At 44.5% G+C, this 19,917-nt stretch overlaps 1 protein-coding gene and 1 long non-coding RNA gene across 4 annotated transcripts; one reads left to right on the forward strand and one right to left on the reverse strand.

Annotated features, from left to right (window-relative positions):
- Positions 1–1,682: 1,682 nt before the first annotated feature.
- spry2 (sprouty RTK signaling antagonist 2) lies at positions 1,683–8,504 on the forward strand. Of its 3 annotated transcripts, XM_038818572.1 has the most exons (3): positions 1,683–1,884; positions 2,324–2,441; positions 5,570–8,504. In XM_038818572.1, exon 3 carries the CDS (start codon positions 5,621–5,623, stop codon positions 6,584–6,586), a length of 966 nt encoding a protein of 321 aa, XP_038674500.1. In that variant the 5' UTR covers positions 1,683–1,884; positions 2,324–2,441; positions 5,570–5,620; the 3' UTR covers positions 6,587–8,504. The 3 variants fall into 3 exon arrangements, with proteins under 3 accessions (XP_038674500.1, XP_038674499.1, XP_038674501.1); XM_038818571.1 differs by lacking the exon at positions 2,324–2,441; XM_038818573.1 differs by lacking the exons at positions 1,683–1,884; positions 2,324–2,441 and adding an exon at positions 3,420–4,582.
- A 1,352-nt stretch (positions 8,505–9,856) lies between these two features.
- On the reverse strand, positions 9,857–15,492 carry LOC119977073. The gene is made up of 2 exons (XR_005463109.1): positions 15,191–15,492; positions 9,857–10,302 (listed from the first exon to the last, which is right to left on the reverse strand). It is a non-coding gene; the product is annotated as an uncharacterized LOC119977073 (long non-coding RNA).
- Positions 15,493–19,917: the final 4,425 nt, after the last annotated feature.

A 19,917-nucleotide genomic window follows, 5' to 3' on the forward strand; every position in this document is an offset into this window, starting at 1 on the left:
GTTTATCCCCCATGAGTGCTGTCTTTTAGTCACTGTGCACCTGCCCTTCGGAATTCCCGTACAAAACTATTTTCCTGGTACAGTCCACCCTCCTATCAACTACCAACCCCTCTTCCCTTTGACCATCTCTTTGGTTCCCCCCCAACCCTGACATGCCTTTTGTTGTATCAACACAGAACATACAGTGCAGAAGGAGACCATTCAGCCCATCGGGTCTGCACCGACCCACTTAAGCCCTCACTTCCACCCTATCTCTGTAACCCAATAACCGTTCTGGACACTAAGGGCAATTTAGCATGGCTAATCCACCTAACCTGCACATCTTTAGACTGTGGGAGGAAACCAGAGCGCCTGGAGGAAACCCACACAGACACAGGGAGAACGTGCAGACCCCGCACAGACAGTGACCCAGCGGGGAATTGAACCTGGGACCCTGACGCTATGAAGCCACAATGCTAGTCACGGTGCTACAGTGCTGCCCTTCTTCTGAGTCAAGCAAATTAATGCACGTGGTTGTTAATTTTTAACCAAAGCGAACACTCATGGGTTCCACACGTATCTTATCACGAAAGTGGTTTAAAACGAGTGTATCAAATCTGAGTTTAGAAATCTGGGCTTGAAACAGGATTGATGTCAATTGACCTCCACAAGATTTTGCCCAGTTCATCGCCATGTGTGTGACGAGTGTGTGGGCATGGACTGGCAGAGCGGTTGCATGGAATTGCATCTAGGCTAAAGGGTTAAACCGGTTGCAAGAAAGGGCAGCAAAGAACAATTTATGGTCGATGACTGGAAATTTCTACCCCTGCGCGTATTAAAAATCAGATTTGGTCTAGATTCCAGAGCAAGTTATTGACATTCAGGCACAGTGAGCCTTTTAAACAAAAAAAAATCGAAAGCTCCACATAACCAGAGTGGTGGGTTTTTTTAAAAACTGGAGTCTGATGTGCAGATTGCAGTTTAAAAGAGGTCTGTTCTGTGCCTGCATGTTGAAGCAGTGTTGGGCTCTGTGATTCCTGGCACATATTGAATATTCTCTCCTCCCCTCCTCCTCCTCCCCGCCCCATTTCTCACTACACTCACTCTAATGAATTTGAGCCCAGGACCAATCAGCACAGACCGGATGCAATATATCCTCTGGGACAACAAATGCTCTATTCGATCCCATGCAGATGACGCCATTTACCCATCAGCTACCTCTGGAAAACTTTTTAATAGCAGCTCGGGCAAATCTGGCTTCTTTTAAAAAGCACTCTGCAAACTTCACATGTGTGTGTGTGTGTGTGCGTGCGTGTGTGTGTGTGGGGTGGGGGAAGGATCGGAGGAGCCAGGACGCTGTTAAACCTTGTGCAAGGGGAAAAAGGAGCCACTTGTGAATGAAGAGCAAAGCGGGCGAACTGGCTGCTCCTGCTGCAGACAAAAAGTTGCAACCTTGACAATTTTCTCCCCCCGTTGCTGTGGAGAGGGAGGGAGAGAGAGAGAGAGTGAGCGTCCGCCCTCGTGTCTGTTCCGAGCTGCCTTTTCATTCAGGGGAAAAAAAAGGATTTTTCTACCCTCCCTCCCTTTTTAACACAACAACTGGTGATCGATCGGCTGCTGCTGGGACCGGGCGATCGGACAGATCCTGTTGCTTCTCTCCCCCCCCCCCCCCCCCCCCCGTTTCCCTTCCCCAAACCCACCCACTCACCCCCACCCCCTCGACCCCCGCCTCTTGTTGGATGCTTTTTACAGATAGTGGGAGCAGATCTTCGCTGGAATTTGGATCGGCGGCTCTTTCTTTCTCTCTCTCTCTCTCCCTCTCTCTCTCACACACTCCCTCACTCTGGTGCAGCTCTCCGCAGACATAAACCGAGCTCGAGGAGTTAGTGGGGCGCCGCGACCACGGTAAGTTCTTCCAGAGGAACTTTTCACTGGGAAGAAGCAAAGGCATGTTTGGGGTAGACTGGAATTGGGGCACGCTCTTTATTAGAGAGGCAGCCTTTTTCTTTTAAAGAGGCATGTCTAGATTTTGTTTAAATGTACTGGGATTTATTTTTTGATGTATTGGAGCAATCTTTTCCAAGGCATTTGGGGACTTTGGAGACATATAGTGTATATATCAGGCAAATGCACATTTGTGACACTATTTGTGGTTGGGCGCGTTAACTTGTTGTATTCTGAGGACTGATATAAAATGATCAACACAATCTTGACTCGAGCTCTGTGGTGCTGGTGAATGGGGGGAGCAGTGGGGACAGTCGGAATATGGCTAGAAATGTTTTTTCTCTTTTCGATGTTTCCCCCTCCGAGGCAAACATTGTGCTTTTCTTGACTCTCATTTTAGTTTTGCAATATGACTGAACTGGGAGGCAGATTGCTGGAGGAGAGGCACTGGAGATCTCGACAAGATGGCACATTGAGATTTTGATCCAGATTTGTTTCTCTCAGTAACATTTTGAAGGGTATGTGTGCGTAAATATATAGGGAGGGGATAGGGCGTTAAGGAAGGCGCTGAGAGTTAAAATCAGGAGGTGATACTGCTGCATTGTAACAGGATTTGGTTATGATGGAAGTGGATGGAAAATATCCGAGTTTGTGTTCTGTTTTAACAAGGTGGGGGGCGTTATGGAGCGGTTTGGAACTTGCCATGGAGCGGTTTAGAACTTGCCATGGATGCTCCGCCCGATGGTGATGGTATTGGGGTGGGGGGGGGGGGATTTTGCACCGACCCCTCGATCCTGTCACACTGTCTCTCCACCCGTCCCTCTGGTCCTCCCTTGCCCCCTCCGCCCTTCCTTTTGCCTTCCACTGTGCCTCCTTGCACTTTCTGACTCCCCCTTGCGCTTACCTATGCCCCCTCCTTGCCCCTTCTACCCTTCCTTGTGCCTCCCCTTGCCCCCTGTGCCTCACCTTGCCCTCTTTGCCCCCCGTGCCTTCCCCTGCCCTCTTTGCTCCCTGTGCCTTGCCCTCTGTGCCCCACCTTGCCCCTTCTGCCTGCCCCGTGCTTTCCCTTTGCCTCCTGTGCCCCCTCCTGCCTACCCCTGTGCTTTTCCTTTGCCTCCTGTGCCCCCTCCTGCCTGCCTCCTGTGCCCCCTCCTGCCTGCCCCTGTGCTTTCCCTTTGCCTCCTGTGCCCCCTCCTGCCTGCCTCCTGTGCCCCCTCCTGCCTGCCCCTGTGCCCCCCTCCTGTCTGCCCCTGTGCTTTTCCTTTCCCTCCTTCTGCCGCCCCCTGTGCCCCCTCCCACCAGCCGGCGGCGATGAAGGGGCAGGGGCTCCTCCAGCAGTTCCGCCCGGATTGGAGCTGGACTCCCGCTTCCCCGCCACAGCCTTTCCCTCCCCCTGGAGCCAGACCCTTATCCGGTTGCTTGTTTGCGAAAGGAGCGGGTCCTCTCCAACTTTCCACGTGTTTCATGTTATTTATTATGAAGGGGGGAAGGAAGTCGGGCAGAGGCAAAACAAAAATTCGTGTTTCAAGAGATTTTTTTTGCACCGTTCACCTCAAGTCAAAGGAAGTGAATGAGTTGGCGCAAGTGGCGGATTGCAATCCCATTTGCAGCCTCCTCTCTGCAGTAGTTGCATATGGAAGTTGTCACGTTTTCTTTTCACGGTGAATGATCCGTGCATAAAACCTCACCCACAATATACATATTGTTCCCAGTTTGACGTTGCTGACAGATTTTGATGAAGATGAGTGATAAGAATGCATTGCTTGGGGATGGACTCCCAGGTTAAACCTCGAGACATTAAACTTTCTCTCTCTCTTTTCCCCACTGCAAATCTTTAAATTGAGGGTATTGTTAAGTGAGACAGCACTGGGATATTTTCAACAGAAACTCGCCGCCTTTAGAAAATACCCAACTTCTGAATGTAGTCATTTTGGAATATTAACTTGTTGCAAAGGTCAGGCCAGTGTGATTTCTGCCCATTGCCTTCCCAGCTTTTATAGTCAGTGGCCAAATACCTGAGCCCAAAATCCCCCTGCCCAGATTTATGAGAATCCCAATTAACATTTGCAGTTCCAGCTTACTAGGCTGTTTCTCCCCTTTCAGTTCATGTTCTCTCCCAACTCTCACTGAATTTTGTTTGTCCCTCTTAGCACGTCTTATTCCCTCCCCCAAGTTTTAGGGCTCCTACTTCAAGCTAATCACTTGTGGGGAAGACAAAACCAAACATGTACTTTTAATGGATCTTTGGCTGCAAACTTTTGCAAGAACCTCCGTGAGAAAATGCAGCACTTTCCATGAAAATGGCTATGTTGTGGCAATAGTGACTGCAGCAGCAGGATTGTGGGCAGCTATTCTTAGCTTGCAAGTTGTACTTGATTCGCCCCTTGGTTTAACTTGATGGCTGTGTGTGAAGGAACAGGAAACATTGTTTCCTCTTTTTGGCATTTTCCTGAGTCTGATATGGGGACAAATCCTTCACCTCTTCGTTTCCCTCTATTATCGCGAACTGGAAGCTCGACCTGAACTAAAGTGCACCATCCAAATGACACTTTCTCAATCGATGGAAATGACTTCTCACAGTCGAGTATATGGTTTGAGGCCTGTAGGGAAATGTTTGAAATCAGCAGTGGGGCAAAGGGACAGTAAGGCCACAAATGAGGTAAGAACCCCAGTTGCTTGAGGCAACTATTTTGGTAGTTCACAGGAGGAGGCGCTCGAGAGAAAATTGATATATTTTTTTTAAGTATTACTAGGATTTACAAGGTAAAATCCCAGTGTCCCCTGTCAATGATTCCCAAGGAAAAAAAACTTTGTATACTTGCCTCAGCTGAATTGTGCATTGTAGGCTAGATTGTATCCTCTTGACTTTTTACTTTCTAAAGAATTCCACAAACTACGAAGCAGATATATGTTGTGCTGGGTCTTGTGCTTGCTGTGGGTCCTTTTCTACGGGAGCTGTGTTTTTAATTAGCTCTGGTAGTGTTCCAAATTCTGGCACACTGGCATTGCATTAAGCATGAACAATCATTTTGGTCAATTCCTTTCTAAGTGGAAGAGCCAATCTGCTATCTCATTGCAAAACGTCAGACTGAGAATAACGCGTTATCCCATTTATTACTGCCTCTGATGTCCCAACTATCAAAATTTTAAAAAGGCGCAAGGCACCTGACGCTTGGTGGACTTAATAGAAGCACTTCATTCTTGATCCCAAAATACATGCCTCAAAAAACAACCAGATCACCTTTCTGCAGATTGAAAAGTTTGTGATAACCTTTTGAGTTTGAAGGCAGTTAATTTTTTGCCATTCGTTGCCTGGGCTAGTTTTGGCTTTTTCTTGCTCTCTTACTGAGTGTCAATGATTTTAAGAAACAAAAATCTAGCAAATCAATAGCGCTTGTTATTCAGGGGAGGATGGGTGGGGGGAATCATGAAATTGCTGAAGGGTAAACATATGGATGTCAGAACATGCCCAGCCTTATTCATTGAACTGTGCTGCATGCAAAGGATGAAAATGCCTATCTCTTATTGTTAACCATGCTGTGCTAATAATGAGGAAATTATTTCATGATTTTTTATTTCACTTTTTATATAAAATGCTGAACATGCATAACATGCTGAATACCTTTCTCCCTTTTTGTAATGACAGGACTTCAGATGTGTTCTAAGCCTGGTGGGGTGATCACTTTTCAGTGTACAAATGGATACGCGAACTCAAAATGGCAGTGGTTCTCCAGCCCTGCTGCAGTTGCTGCGTGACAGCGGAAGGCAACACGTGGAACCTGACCCCAGGGATGTACAGCCACAGCAGGTTCAAGTGTTGTCGCTCGATCAGATCCGAATTATAAGAGCCACTAATGAGTACACAGAAGGACCTACTGTTGCTCCAAGGCCTGGGAGCAAGTCTGTGCACCGACCGCCCTCGCAACACAAAAATGAGAGAATGTCTGGATTAAATAATGACCAAGAGCATCAGCGGTTGAACAGCCGTAGTCAGCATCATCACGTGCATTCTTCATCGAGGACACCTTTAATCCGGTCAACTAGCACTGTGAGTAGCGGTTCTCGGAATAGCACAAGGACAAGTACCAGCAGTACGTCTTCAGACCAGAGACTTCTGGGACATTCGTCCTCTCCGGACCATCATGTCTTTGAGCAGATCGTCAGGGTACAGCCCAAATCGGAATTTAAATCTGATGAACTGAAGCCTCTGGGGAAAGAAGAATTGGGCAAGCACATCTACCGATGTGAAGACTGCGGGAAGTGCAAGTGTGAGGAATGCACTTATCCAAGGACTCTACCTTCCTATTGGCTCTGTGATAAGCGGTGCGTTTGCTCTGCGCAGAACGCAGTGGAGTATGGGACTTGCGTCTGCTTTGTGAAGGGTGTCTTTTACCACTGCTCAAACTATGACGACGAAGACAGCTGCGCGGATAATCCGTGCTCCTGCAGCCAGTCGCATTGCTGTGTCCGGTGGTCAGCCATGGGCCTTATGTCCCTCTTTATGCCCTGCCTGTGGTGTTACCTGCCTGCCAAGGGCTGCCTTAAGTTGTGCCAGGGGTGCTACGATAGGATTAACCGTCCTGGGTGTCGTTGCAAAAATTCAAACACCGTTTGCTGCAAGGCTCCCAGTTTACCTCCTCGGAACCTTGAAAAGCCCTCCTAGCTGAAAAGGAAAGAGCGAATACTACTTTCAGTGTTAGTTCTCAACGCTTTCATTCTGTACATTTGTAATATGGGAGAAGAAATGCATTTGCAATACTAGCACTGAGCACAATGCTGGATACTTTTTATCTGGCTGCCTTAATAGATATAAACCACACAATCTACAGCCATTTAACATGGCCTATCAAAAAATAAATACAGGGGAAAGGTATCTCCCATTGTGCTTGGGGTTGTCCTCTAGTTGACCAGCATGGCATACCCGCATAGTTTTGTGTGTGATAAGGGCACTGCAACTCACTGGAGTTTGGGAGGACTGTTGAGGTTTGCAGTGGTAATGCTGTTGTTGGCCCTGTTTTCTCCAGCTCTCTCAACTGACACACGAGAGGATAGAAACCATCCAACCAGTGCGTTCACATAGGATGCTCAATAACCATTGTTCTTGAATCAACATAAACTAGACCTACAGGTAACACGACGACACTCCCTGGTCTTTCCATATTGTATGTGAATACTCCTTGCTGAATATGTAAATTAGCAAATTGCTCATTTTTTTGCTGCCAGAGTTAATTTGTTATATTTTTGTACATACAATAATATTAAGACTGTGAAAATGGTGCCATATAAATGGCAGATTTACAAATATTATACTAATATGTTGTACATTCAGACAAATGTGAATCAGTCAATCAATATGTTTAGGCTATATTCCACCTTACAACGCTTATCACTATGTCACTCCTGATACCCCCTGACATCATGTATATTGTACAGTTACCATAAATTCAGTCTTTATTTTCTAATTTTTCAACATATTGTTTAGTGTAAAGAATATTTATTTGAAGTTTTATTATTTTATAAAATATTTATTTTAAAAGGCATCTTACAAATTCACCCTTTTAAAAAAAAATAAATGGGAACATCATAGTTACTGAAAATGAGGGTGATACAAATCAGATGCATATGTCACTATAAAATAGAAAATATATTAACGTTTTGAAATCAAACTGCGTTTTTCTGCTCTTTCTTTATTCCCACGGTACCAGAGGAAGTTGTCACTAAATGCATTTGGATCCTCTGTGCCACAGTCAGTGAATTGAGCTGTCCCTCCTTCAGGTTTTCAAATATGTTTTCACTTGTGTGTTATGATGGGTGAAAAGACTTTTCAAGTATCTCCTTTTATACATCTGTACATTGCTGCATTAAGGAAGAGCCACTCTGATGATAGGACTATTTTTTCTCAGTGCTCCAACCTCTGACACAGAAAGTATCATGTTGTACGTGGAATATTCTGCACACGCGTGTCTTTGGCTAGACGAGGTATATGAAGCCTGGACACCCTTAACAGTGGTGTGGCAGGAATCACATGGTATTGAAACTGTAAACTCAGCAAAAAAAAACCCAAAATGGAATAAATAAAAATGCATTCTTATTTCAGAATCTTTCCTCCCTCCTGCCCGCCCCTCTTATTTTAGTTTTTCATGCATATTCTCCTCCTCTCGCTTCTTACCTGAAGGGGGCGACTTGTGCTAAATACTGTTCCACGCAACAGCATCCTGGTATTTTGCCCAAGTGACTAACCTTAGTGAACAGTAAATGCCATCGACTATGTGGGTACGTCACAGTTCAGCCGAAACCTGCTTTCGCTTAATGAGGTGCATTGTCTCATAGGGGTCCATGAACAATGTAAAGGGGTGGGAAGACAAATCTGTTACTTGCATGATCCATGGCACAGAGACACTGGGATCTCAATGCTGCCTCAGCTGGGATCAGGCATCAGACTGAATCTGTATGGATCAGCACCACTTTGAGTCATCAGAGTAAAACACCATTCAGAGAATTCTGGTACATCTAAGTGGAACTGTTGCTGTCTGACTTTTAAAAAGAAATGTTTTGATTTATACATAAAAGTTTAATTAATGCCTTTGGATATTTTTTAATGCCGCATATGATCTGGAAATTGATAACATGTTTCACAGTTCCACACTTAACACATTCAAAATCAGTGTTAATAGTGAAGACCAGGTTTAAAAAAACACTTGAGATGAACCTCAAACACTTCTTATTCGTTATTTTAAAAGAAAAATTTAGAGGCAGCATGGTGGCGCAATTGGTTAGCCCTGCTGCCTCACGGCGCCGAGGTCCCAGGTTTGATCCCGGCTCTGGGTCACGGTCCGTGTGGAGTTTGCACATTCTCCCCGTGTTTGCGTGGGTTTTGCCCCCAGAAACCAAAGCTGTGCAACATAGGTGGATTGACCACGCTAAATTGCCCCTTAATTGTAAAAAATTAATTCGGTACTTTAAATTTATTTTTAAAAATTTAATTAATTAATTAATTTTGAGTGCTCAATTCTTTCTTTTCCAATTAAGGGACAATTTAGAGTGGCCAATCCACCTACCCTGCGCGTTTTTAGTTTGTGGGTGTGAGACCGACGTAGTCACTGGGAGAATGTGCAAACTCCACACAGGCAGTGACCCGGGGCTGGTATCAAACCCGGGTCCTCGGTACCATGGGGCACCAAGGCTAACCACTGTGCCACCATGCTGCCCCTCTTATTTGTTATTTGTGACATCTAATTAGACTGGCTTGTGTTGATAACTGTTATACCTCACCACCAGCCATGGTATATTTTCTGCAGAAAATAATGAGTTTTATATTTTCCTGGTTAAAGTAAATCCAGCTGTTGGCTGCACTTCAACTTGTGAAGCTTTCCTATGGTTAGTACATTTCCTAAAATATCAGCACACCCCTATCACAAGGAATGTCTTTGTTAATGTGAAAGCTATTAGTGAAGTAGAAATACCAAAAATATCAAGTATCAAAAATTAATAGCCTCCATTGTAACCTTGAATTTTAATCTCCATGGCTGTAGTGGCTGAACTAAAGTGATTTTCATGTGTTTGGCTGTGTAACATCAACGGAAGATTAGGCATAATCTTGTGTATAAATTCTGGCAGTGGTCTTTATCTGTACTGAAAGCATTTCTGAAACATTTCGAACCTATTCCTGAAGGCACTGTTACCACAGTTCCAGCACAGAAAAGTGAATAATCAGATCGTGGTACTGGAATCACGGTAGACATTGTCCATTTTGCTAATTATCAAGCAGTGGGGCACATGGCCTGTGTGACCGTATGATGGTGGAAAATTATTTAAAATAAATAGATTGGCTAGTCATTAAAGCTATTGTAGCAAATAAACGTGCTTTGGGCAAAGTTATTCCGAAAGTCTCAAATGACTGTTAACACCATTAAAATAATGCATACACCAATGCTGCACAGGTCAAATATTTTATTTGAATTTAAAGACGCAAATTTTCTCTTTTTAAATTAAATATGTGCAGTAGTAATATGTGGCAGGAAGTAACCATCTTTTGGTGATGATTTTAAATTAGCACTGTTATGACTTCCAGTTGCAGTAATAAGCAGCTGATGATGATCCATTAGTTACAAGGAATATTTGTACCCCTTAACATATTTAGTTTATTTGAACATATGTGTGTACATATATGGAGATATATATACTATTGGAGTAGTCAGACTGTTTTCAGTGTGAAATCTTGCAGTTTTTTCCGTCAGTAACAAGCAAGCCTCAAAGAGTTACAATTTAGAATAAATGTTGCTTTATTAATTTGGTCGGACTGAATATTATGCTGAAACAGCTGACAGCCTGGAGAGCAGAAATCGAAAACGCTGAAGTACACAATTGGTCAGTCGGCACCTGTAAAGAGAAAATACAGGCTAATGTTTTGAGTAATACTATCCATCCTCCCTCCCGCACCCAAACTGCTAAAGTACTGCACAAAACATCAACCTCCCTTGAGCCTCTACGGGTGCTCACTTGAGTTCCTCTGCATTTGCAGCATATTCTGCTGTTGATTCAGACTTCCAGCGTTTGAAGTTTATTTGCAATACTGATACCTAACTGGGGAAATGGGCTTAAGGAGTTCATAATATCCAATAATGATGGAACTGAATTAACATCAGGGAAAAATGCAAATGTTAAAATACGCTGTCTGAGAGTTAACATTTTGCTGCTTCACATTTTTAGGCTCCGAGTTTCATAAGTTAGCAGACTGGCAATATTATTTGCCCTCATTCTTCTGAACGGTTTTTATTAGTGCACAAGGATCCTGTTGCTGAGACTCCTTGTTTAATCAAGCATCTTATTCTGCAATCCGACCAACAGTTTTTCACAGCCAGTCTGGTCAAGCACAGCTGTACTTGTAACTTCTTTCAGAAAGAATGTCCTGCATTAATGTGACTGGGAGTATTTATTTTAATTACAGCGCAGCCAACTATTTGACAACATGCTCCAGGGATCTAGTGAGTTGGATAATAAAGTGTTATAAAAGAATGTGGATGTTCAAGACTTCTGAAGTAGTTTGAACCTTACGATGGTTGCTTGATCAGCTTTTTTTTATTTTGGCACGTTGCAATTGTCTCATAAAAGTCTCTATGCATTTCTCATCTGCAGAACCAAAGTCCACTTTCTCCCTCCCTTCCTCCTGCGCTCTAGCCAATTGCAGAAGGTCTGAACACAAAAATTCCACCCTCTCATCTGGAAGTTGTACAATGCTGAATGATTTTGCAGGCTTGCATGGAATAGATTTGAACGCAGGGGCACCATATGTTTCAGTTGGATTGTGTGCCATGACTGAACTCGCAATACTGTATACCAGATGTTCACTGTGCATACAGGCAAACCCAACCAGTTCACTCTGGAATGCTGCACCACCACAAATCTTTATTGTCTGAAAATCCTCGCACGTAATAGTTTTTCTTTTTGAGAGTTATTTTTCAAATTATGAGACCAAAAGATAATCTGAAAGTGTATGGTATGCCAAGCAGCGTGGCTTATCCCAGCAGTGTGAGCTGAACCAGATATATGTCACTGAAGTTGGAATGTTTTATGTTAATGCAATTTGGCTGTCATTCTCTGATATACTTCATATCGTCTGAGACACTATCTCGTGTGAGTTTTGACAATTATTGCAGTTCTTTATCACTAATATCTATTAAATCATCCTTGAGTACTTTTACTTCTAGCAGGCAGTGTACTTCTCCCTGATTTTTAATTTGAGCAATATTTCCACATGGCTGCTTGCTAAGGAACAGGGTTAGAGGCAATCCCTCTGGGAAATTATAAGTGCTACTGTAACTGCTGCTTTTTTGCTTTCATAATTGATTGTGAGTGCATGTATTTACATTTAGATTTTTTCATAGGAAATTCACTTCTCCACAATCCTTCCATTTGGTTGTTTTAGTTTTTTGGCCATGCTTTTGTGTCAACACCGATGTAAATTGATCCTCTCAATATTTCCTATGCAATTTGGCTATGTCAATCGCTACAAGGCAATTGCAGGCTCTGATTATGAAGCGGCTTTGTGGAGTGAGTTCCTGAAGCTCTTAAAGTTCCCCCCCCCCCACATATAAAACAAAGTTAAGTCACGCACTTCCAGGAGTTCCTCTTTGTTGTTGGATATATGATTGGGAGGAACCTCTGCTTGCTTGTCCGCCTTTGCCCTGATCAGAGCTCAAATCCAAGGACCGTATTATTTATATAATGGGTTGGTACTCGGCCTGTTTACCTGGGCCCCATAAAGGCACTGGGATCGTGAGTGACACCGTAAACTCATCAAGTGAGGAAGTTGATGGGGTAACGGGCGTACAAGATTCCGAGAGAATGTGATTGGGTGGATTGATTCACAGATTGATTCTGCCAGTCGGGGAATCCAAGGGGGGGGGGGGGGGGGGGGGGGGGGGGGGGCAGGCAAAGTGAAAGGAGAAGGTGGCACGGTAGCACACTGGTTAGCACTGTTATTTCAGAGCGCCAGCGACCAGGTTCGATTCCCAGCTTGGGTCACTGCGGAGTTTGCACGTTCTCCCCGTGTCTGCGGGGGTTTCCTCCGGGTGCTCCGGTTTCCTCCCACAGTCCAAACGTGCGGGTTTGGTGGATTGGTCACGCTACATTGCTCTGTAGTGTCCAGAAATTAGTTTGGGTTGCTGAGTTACAGGGATAGGATGGAGGTGTGGGATTAGGTGCTCTTTCAGGGGCCGGTGTAGACTTGATGGGCCGAATGGCCACTTTCTGCACGTAAATTCCATAAAATGGCCAAGCATTTCACACGAAGATGAGAATTTACTTCACTTTAAAAAGGGATATGAATCTTTGAAATTCTCTACCCTAGGGAGTTGTGGATGTTCCACCATTGAATATCTTTAAGACTGAGATTTGTTTTGGACTCAGGGAATTAAGCGACGTGGGGAGTTTGTGGAACTTAAGGCCAAAAATCAGCTATATTGAATGGCTTGATGGGCCGTTTTACTCCCATTGCTTTTTGTGTTATTTTGACAGGCCAGCGTTCTCTAAGTATTGGAAAATTTTAAACATGTTTAAGTATTCCTAGTTGCTCCTGTGGTACTGTGCCTTTTAATGTTTGGTGATGGTTATTTGTATGTGTTATTGTGGGACCCACTCAACACAAAAGTGTGCTAGCTTTGTGCAGGTGTACTTTTCAGTAAGTTATGCATTCACTTGTCAAAACTGGTGGGCATTCTAGTGGAACCTGACATGCTGCCAGTTTTCTCTCTAAATATGACAGCAAGGCATAGGAGCCAGGAAGGTGCGAACATGTTTGACCCCAAATTCCTGTCTCCCAACACAGAACAGGCTGGAATTTCTGGGCTTCCATATTATTTGTCCGGCAGCAACTTTTGAGTGTGTGTGTGTGTATATTTAAAGAGAGAATGTATTAAAAGTTTGAATTATTAAAATAATCTACTTGTGGCTCTATATAGCTGGGGAAAATGTACACCATTTCAGAACAAATTTGTTTTTGCAGTTAGAGCACAAGTAGCAATTCATCATTGAATTTGACTTTAAAAGCTTGACATGTCTCTTTAATTCTTGCCCACTCTCTCCCTTCATTGGAAATAGTAAGTCCTTTGAAAGTGGTTATTGTGTCAGTGTGTCACAATGCATTTAAATGAAACTTGTACCGTATGGAAATCCTCTTTCATCATGGTCCCTTGACGGGGTGCAATGAAAAATGGATAGAGAGATTCAGTGATCGAATTCCCCCAGCTGGTGGAAATCTCAGGCCATCGTGTCTGAGAGTTAATGCACGTGTTACTTGCCAGTCAGTCAACTGTTTCAAAATGAACTGTGCATGTCACATTTAAATTTGTCTCCACAGATAAGCGATGTGAACCTTTTTGTTTTTAAACCTTCCGCACTTCAGAGTTCAATATATTTTTTTAAAAAGTAAGGGGCTAGCCGTCAAACTGTGTGTGTGTGTGTGTGAAGGAGAAGGCTGAAGTCCTGCATTGTAACTACGAGTGAATGATAGCGAGCTGAATGGAGGTAGCTGCGGCAAAACTTCAAACAATAGCAACAATCTGATCCTTTTGAGGTTTGCTCCAAATGATTCGGACCCTTGAGCGAAGGTGGATTGTCAAATCTAAATGTGGATTTGGGTTGGGGGGGTGGAAGCCAGCATGTACACGTACTTATTAGCTTGCAGTTTGTATCACTAACTGGGATATGCAACTCGCAAGAACCACCACAGTTTAGTTATGCAAAGCACAAGCAGGGACATTTGAGCCTCCAGCTAATCCTCCATTCAGGAAATTGGAGCCACACATTTCCCATATAAACCACATTGCAGGTCTTTAACTATATATTTGGATAGGCAAAACTTGATGCCCACGTTTGCAGTTGCCATGGTAACTGCTGATAAAATGGGGCACTTGTTCACCGCAGGAGCTTTACGACTTCCTGGAAACTTCGGTGCTAAATGCTTTCTCCCTCCCATTTTTTTTGTTTTAGCACCAAACACTCCCCTCGCTTTGGGCTTGTCTGCCTCTATTGGGCTCCCCTCGAGCTACATGCCTCTAATTAGTATTCCCGAGGAGTTTGCATGTTTCGCAGTTGTGTGTTAATGGGGGCTGGAGAGGACAGGAAGAGCTCAATGGGGCAGGAAGTCGCGCTGAATTTCAGCCTTTATGCAGCTTGTCCATTAAGCCCCCTCCTGATTATCTTGGGTTGGGGGTGGGAGCGACAGCCCCCTGAATGGCTGCCTGTTTATACACACCTTTGGAGCAAATGTGTGAAAGCCTGCTTTGCAGGATAATGTCAGTAACTGTGAAAGACGTGGGAAGAGTTGCAGCTCCCACAGAGGGAGTGAAGCTGGGAGATACACTGTGAGCTAGCTGTGTTCACTTTTCCTTTTTGGCCTCTCTCCCCTCTCCCACAGCCGAGGTCCAGATGGGGAGTGAGATGAGGTTAGGTGCAGTTAGGCCAAGAAAGGGTTCAACTGCACTCTGTTTTTGATTTGGAAAGGTTGTGCTGCTTCAATAAGTAACCGCAACAGCACCCATTTTTAAACGAACCATTGAGAGTGATCACAACTGGCGTTTTATACAAAACGAAAGTTTATTTTTAACCAGACTCTCTATCGCTCCGGGCTGTTTTGTTTCTCTTAACTATTTAATTCGACTGCAAACAGTTGGAATACTGTCCCTGCGGGTTACTGTCATTTGGATGAAATTCCTTAACAATTCTGCCTGGTTTAATCTATCCTTTCTTTCTCCCTACACGCACACACCTGTTCAGTGTCTCCCACCCACAGGCTGTGTTGTTTCTGTCTCTTCCCCGCGTTGGAACCGCTTCAATGGTTTACCTGGTGGTGCAGTTGGAAAATGCCCTAGAATGCCTCTTTTGTTGATCTTAGCCGTGGTGGAGCCCGGTGTTGCCTTGGAGCAAGAAATGGTATTGAATCTGCTCACTGAGGCAGAACATTGAACAGGAAGGAAGGAAGGAAGCAGCCATTCTTTCTGTTCCTATTGTCTGACCACCAGGCTTAAGCAATCAAACAACTAGTGTAGACTGGGGCTGCAGCCGTTTCAGACCAGCCTCTTGGAGGGGGAGGGGGGACAGAAGAGACCGCTGTTTCCTTCTAATCTGTTTCAGCTTTTTAACTTCGTTTAACATGCTTCGAAATCCTTTCCGGACCATTCAGCTCCTCGATACAGTGGACACCATTGTTTTCAGTTGTCATTTTTTAAAAAGTTTTTTTGGGACTCAGTGTCATTTAGTCTGCTAAATATAGTTTATTTTTAAATTCCATTTTCAATCACGTTAGAAAAGAACCAGGTCAATCTGTCCTGTGTAGCTTTTGATTGTCATGTAGCAGTTTGGATGTGCCTTACTGAAAAGACTCATGTATGTGGACTTTCTGTGTATTCTTTATCCTATGAAAATGTACACCTAATCCTGTTTCTTGTTTAACAGACATCTACCTTGTTCATTTTTTAAAAAAAAATCAAAACTGTTCAGGAGAGCATTGACAGAGCGGATAAAAGGGATGATTGCCAGTGTCCTGTTTCTGGTCCATTTGCCATTTCAGAAAGGGAGTATTTACAAAAAAAAATACACTCAATTATACACCCCACTGCAAATGCTTTCTGTGATTAAACCTCTTCACTTGTCTACCCTTTAGTCTGCTCCAGACTAATGAGTTTCTATTTTAAGCCCATCTCCAACCTTGATATGGTACACTAACTTTTTTGTATGTCCAGGAGGTAATGAAAAAGCCCAGTGACTTCCTGTGCTTAGCGTTCTGTTGTATGGCACAAATACAGGAGATGAAAAACTAGAACAGATGGGCTCCTGCTTGATGAGATTTTGATTGTAACCAGCAGTAAATGAAGGCAGGGGAATTAGAATCGTTCACAGTAAAATATGTTTTGTTCTGTTCCTGCAAGTTTCCTTAGAATCATTAAATCCCTACAGAGCAGAAAGAGGCCATTTGGCCCATTGAGTCTATACTACTGACCCCTCAAAAGAGCACTCTACCCATGTCCACTCCCTGTCCGCCCAAGGATGGATTTGAACTCTTGGGCTGTGAGGCAGCTCAGGCAACCACTGTGCCACCTTGTCTCCCAGTTCAGTTCAACTTTATATTTTTACCCTTAGTTCAGTTTAGCTTTATATTTTTCGGTGGTGTTTATATAAAGATATAGATTGATATTGGATATATTTTTGCTCATTTGTGCGTTGTGGACGTTGCTGGCTGGGCCCATCCCTAATTGCCCTTGAATTTGAATGGCTTGTTTGGCCCTTTTCATAGAATTAGAATCATAGAATTTACCGTGCAAAAGGAGGCCATTCGGCCCATCAAGTCTGCACCGGCTCTTGGAAAGAGCACCCTACTCAAGGTCAACACCTCCACCCTATCCCCATAACCCAGTAACCCCACCCAACACTAAGGGCAATTTTGGACACTAAGGGCAATTTATCATGGCCAATCCACCTAACCTACATATCTTTGGACTGTGGGAGGAAATCGGAGCACCCGGAGGAAACCCACGCACACACTGGGAGGATGTGCAGACTCCGCACAGACAGTGACCCAAGCCGGAATCGAACCTGGGACCCTGGAGCTGTGAAGCGATTGTGCTATCCACAATGCTACAGTGGGCAGTTAAGAGTTAACCATGTATAGATGAATAATGGGAGGTGCTCAAAGAATAATTTAGCCGAACGCAGTGGCAAACTATTGTCTTGAGTGATGGCTCATGCCATGATGGTCATCCCTGTGTTGAGCCTATCTCATGCATTGTGTCAACACTCTGCAATGAAACGGGAGTGTCATCGTCAGGGTACATGTCTGGACAACATTTATGTTATGTTTTAATACAGGAGCAGAATATATGACAAAAGGGCAAGAACTCTACTTGCTGAAGAAAACATCCATGGCTGATAAAGAAGCAAATTAACAAAGCTGAAGGGAAAAACATACAAAAGTGCAAAGAACAGTATTGATACATGGGATTGGGAGAGAAATAAACAGCAAATGAAGTCAAAGCTACAGTAGTGGGGTTGATGTACTGATGATGATCTGCCTAAGGACAGATCCTCCGCTCATTTCTCCATGTGGTCTTGCAATTTCACCTGTTGCCCTTAAAAGTCTCCCATCTTCAAATTTGATGAAAATATAACTAAGGAAAAGGTGGTTTCCAGTTGCCTTCCCCATGTGCATTAACCTAGATCCTCCAACTGTGAGCACCTATTGTATCTTGAGAGTTTAGCTCTTCCACCATCACCGCCCAAAATCTGCTGGTTCCATTCTTGGCCATTAACCGCAACCCTGAGCATGAGACCCTTACTTGGGTCAGAGCCATCTCTCAAAAGGGCATAAATGACCACTCTTTGAAGTCTCGAAACTGCAAAATAAAACACGCAAGTGATATTGAGACTAACACAGGTTTTACAATTATATTAATAATCACTTATTGTTACAAGTAGGGTTCAATGAAGTTACTGTGAAAAGCCCCTAGTTGCCACATTCTGGCGCCTGTTCGGGGAGACCGGTACGTGAATTGAAACCGCGCTGCTGGCATTGTTCTGCGTTATAAACCAGCTATTTAGCCCACTGTGCTAAACCAGCCCTCTATTCGGAGATTATATTCATAGCCAAGGGGTAATGCTATTCAAAATTGCATCTGATGGTTATTGTAAATGAAACTAAGGAAGTGGTTCAATACTTCCTAGAATCAAAGAATGGTTATAGCACAGGATGAGGCCATTTGGCCCATCCTGTCTGTGTTTTCTCTTTGAAAGAGCATTTCAGCGAGTTTCACTCCGCTGCCTTCTCCCCATACTCCTACACGTTTCACTTTTTCAGATGTTCCAATTTCCTCTTGAATGCCTCGATGGAACCTGCCTCCGCCAAGCTCTCAGGCAGTGTACACCAGATCCTAGTCACAATTACTTTGTGTCAGTCTTTGCAGTAGAGGAAAAGTTTGATGTGCGCTACATTCCAAGAACAGGCGACATGGTAGCACAGTGGTTAGCACTATTGCTTCACGGCTCCAGTGTCCCGATTTCAAATTCTGTGTGTTCTCCCCGTGTGTGCGTGGGTTTCCTCTGGGTGCTCCGGTTTCCTCCCACAGTCCAAAGATGTGCAGGTTAGATGGATTGGCCATCTAAATTGACCTTTGTGTCCAAAAAGGTTAGGTGGGGGCAGATGAGGAAATTGCAGATGCGTTATTCAGAATGTCCCAAAGCCCTACAATTCAGAAATTGTCCCTCTTGGACTGGAAAATTGCAACATTTAACTTCATCCATTAAAAACAAGTGAAAAACGACAAACTTGAGTCTAAAATCTGTTGTGGAGAAGTTATTGAAATCTACAGAGTGAACATATAAACAGGGAGCAGGAGCAAAGCATCCAGCCCTCAAGCCTGCTCTGTTTAATAACACAATTGCTGATCTGACAGTAACCTCAAATCTGCATCCCCACCTACTCCTGATAACCTAGCCCCCCACCTTCAAAGACTTGGAGGGCATGAATCACGTGACGTCACGTCGACCCCGGGACGCAGATTCTCCAGCAACCAGAGAATCGGCGCCAGTGGTGCTGGCTGGGGCCGCTAAACGCAGACGACCTGCGATTACCGCACTTGACGGGCCAAATGTCCGTCGAGATCCGCCGGCGTCGTTCGCGTGTGGTCCCACCTGGCAGGGCCTCAGTGTTCTGGCTGTGGGGGCCATCCTAGTGGGGGGAGGGGGGATCCGACTCCGGGGCGAACCTCAACGGTGGCCAGGCCCGCAATCGGGGGCAACCGGTTGGCGGGCGGTCTAATTCCCTAATTCTGGGGTGGCCCCTAATTTCGGGGGGGGGGCTATGTTCCTCCATGCCAGGCCCCTGGAGGCCTCCGCCATGTTGCCCGGGGACAAGCACGGAGAAGGCAATCCATGCGCATGTGCGGACCCGCGCCGCCCGTGCTGGCGCCCGTATCAGCAGCTGGAGCTGTATGAAGCGCTCTAGTGTCGTCCTGGCCCCCGATGGGTTGGGAGATCGCTGCTCCTAGTGGCCAGATGACGCCGTCGGTGCATGAGGCAGCAAAGCTAACCACTGTGCTGCCCCCACCTCTTACACTTCTATACTCTACTGGATTCAAGCCTAGCCTATCCAAACTTTCCTTAACCCGGCCCATTCCAGGTATTAGTCTGGCAAACCTTAGATGAACCGCTTCAAACACATTTACATCCTCTCTTTAAATAAGCTGACCAATACAGTACACAGTACTCCAGATGTGGTCTCACCAGTGATTGAGTACTTGAGAGAAATTTGAGCTGATTGATTCGAACCAATATGAATTTGTAAAGGCTAGGTCATGTCTAATGAACCTAAATGACTTTTTTGAGGAAGTAAGTAAAGTAGTAGACAGGGAATTGTCAATGGATCTATTTTACATGAACTTCCAGAAGGCATTCAATAATGTTCAGAGACTGTTTCATCAATTTAAAGCTCTTGGGATTGAAGGC

Source organism: Scyliorhinus canicula, chromosome 14 (genome assembly GCF_902713615.1).
Source record: "Scyliorhinus canicula chromosome 14, sScyCan1.1, whole genome shotgun sequence".
Taxonomy (NCBI): Eukaryota; Metazoa; Chordata; class Chondrichthyes; order Carcharhiniformes; family Scyliorhinidae; genus Scyliorhinus; species Scyliorhinus canicula.

Excerpts from the sequence above, each read along its gene's own strand:
- spry2 (XM_038818572.1), top strand. The coding sequence starts at position 5,621 with ATGGATACGCGAACTCAAAATGGCAGTGGTTCTCCAGCCCTGCTGCAG.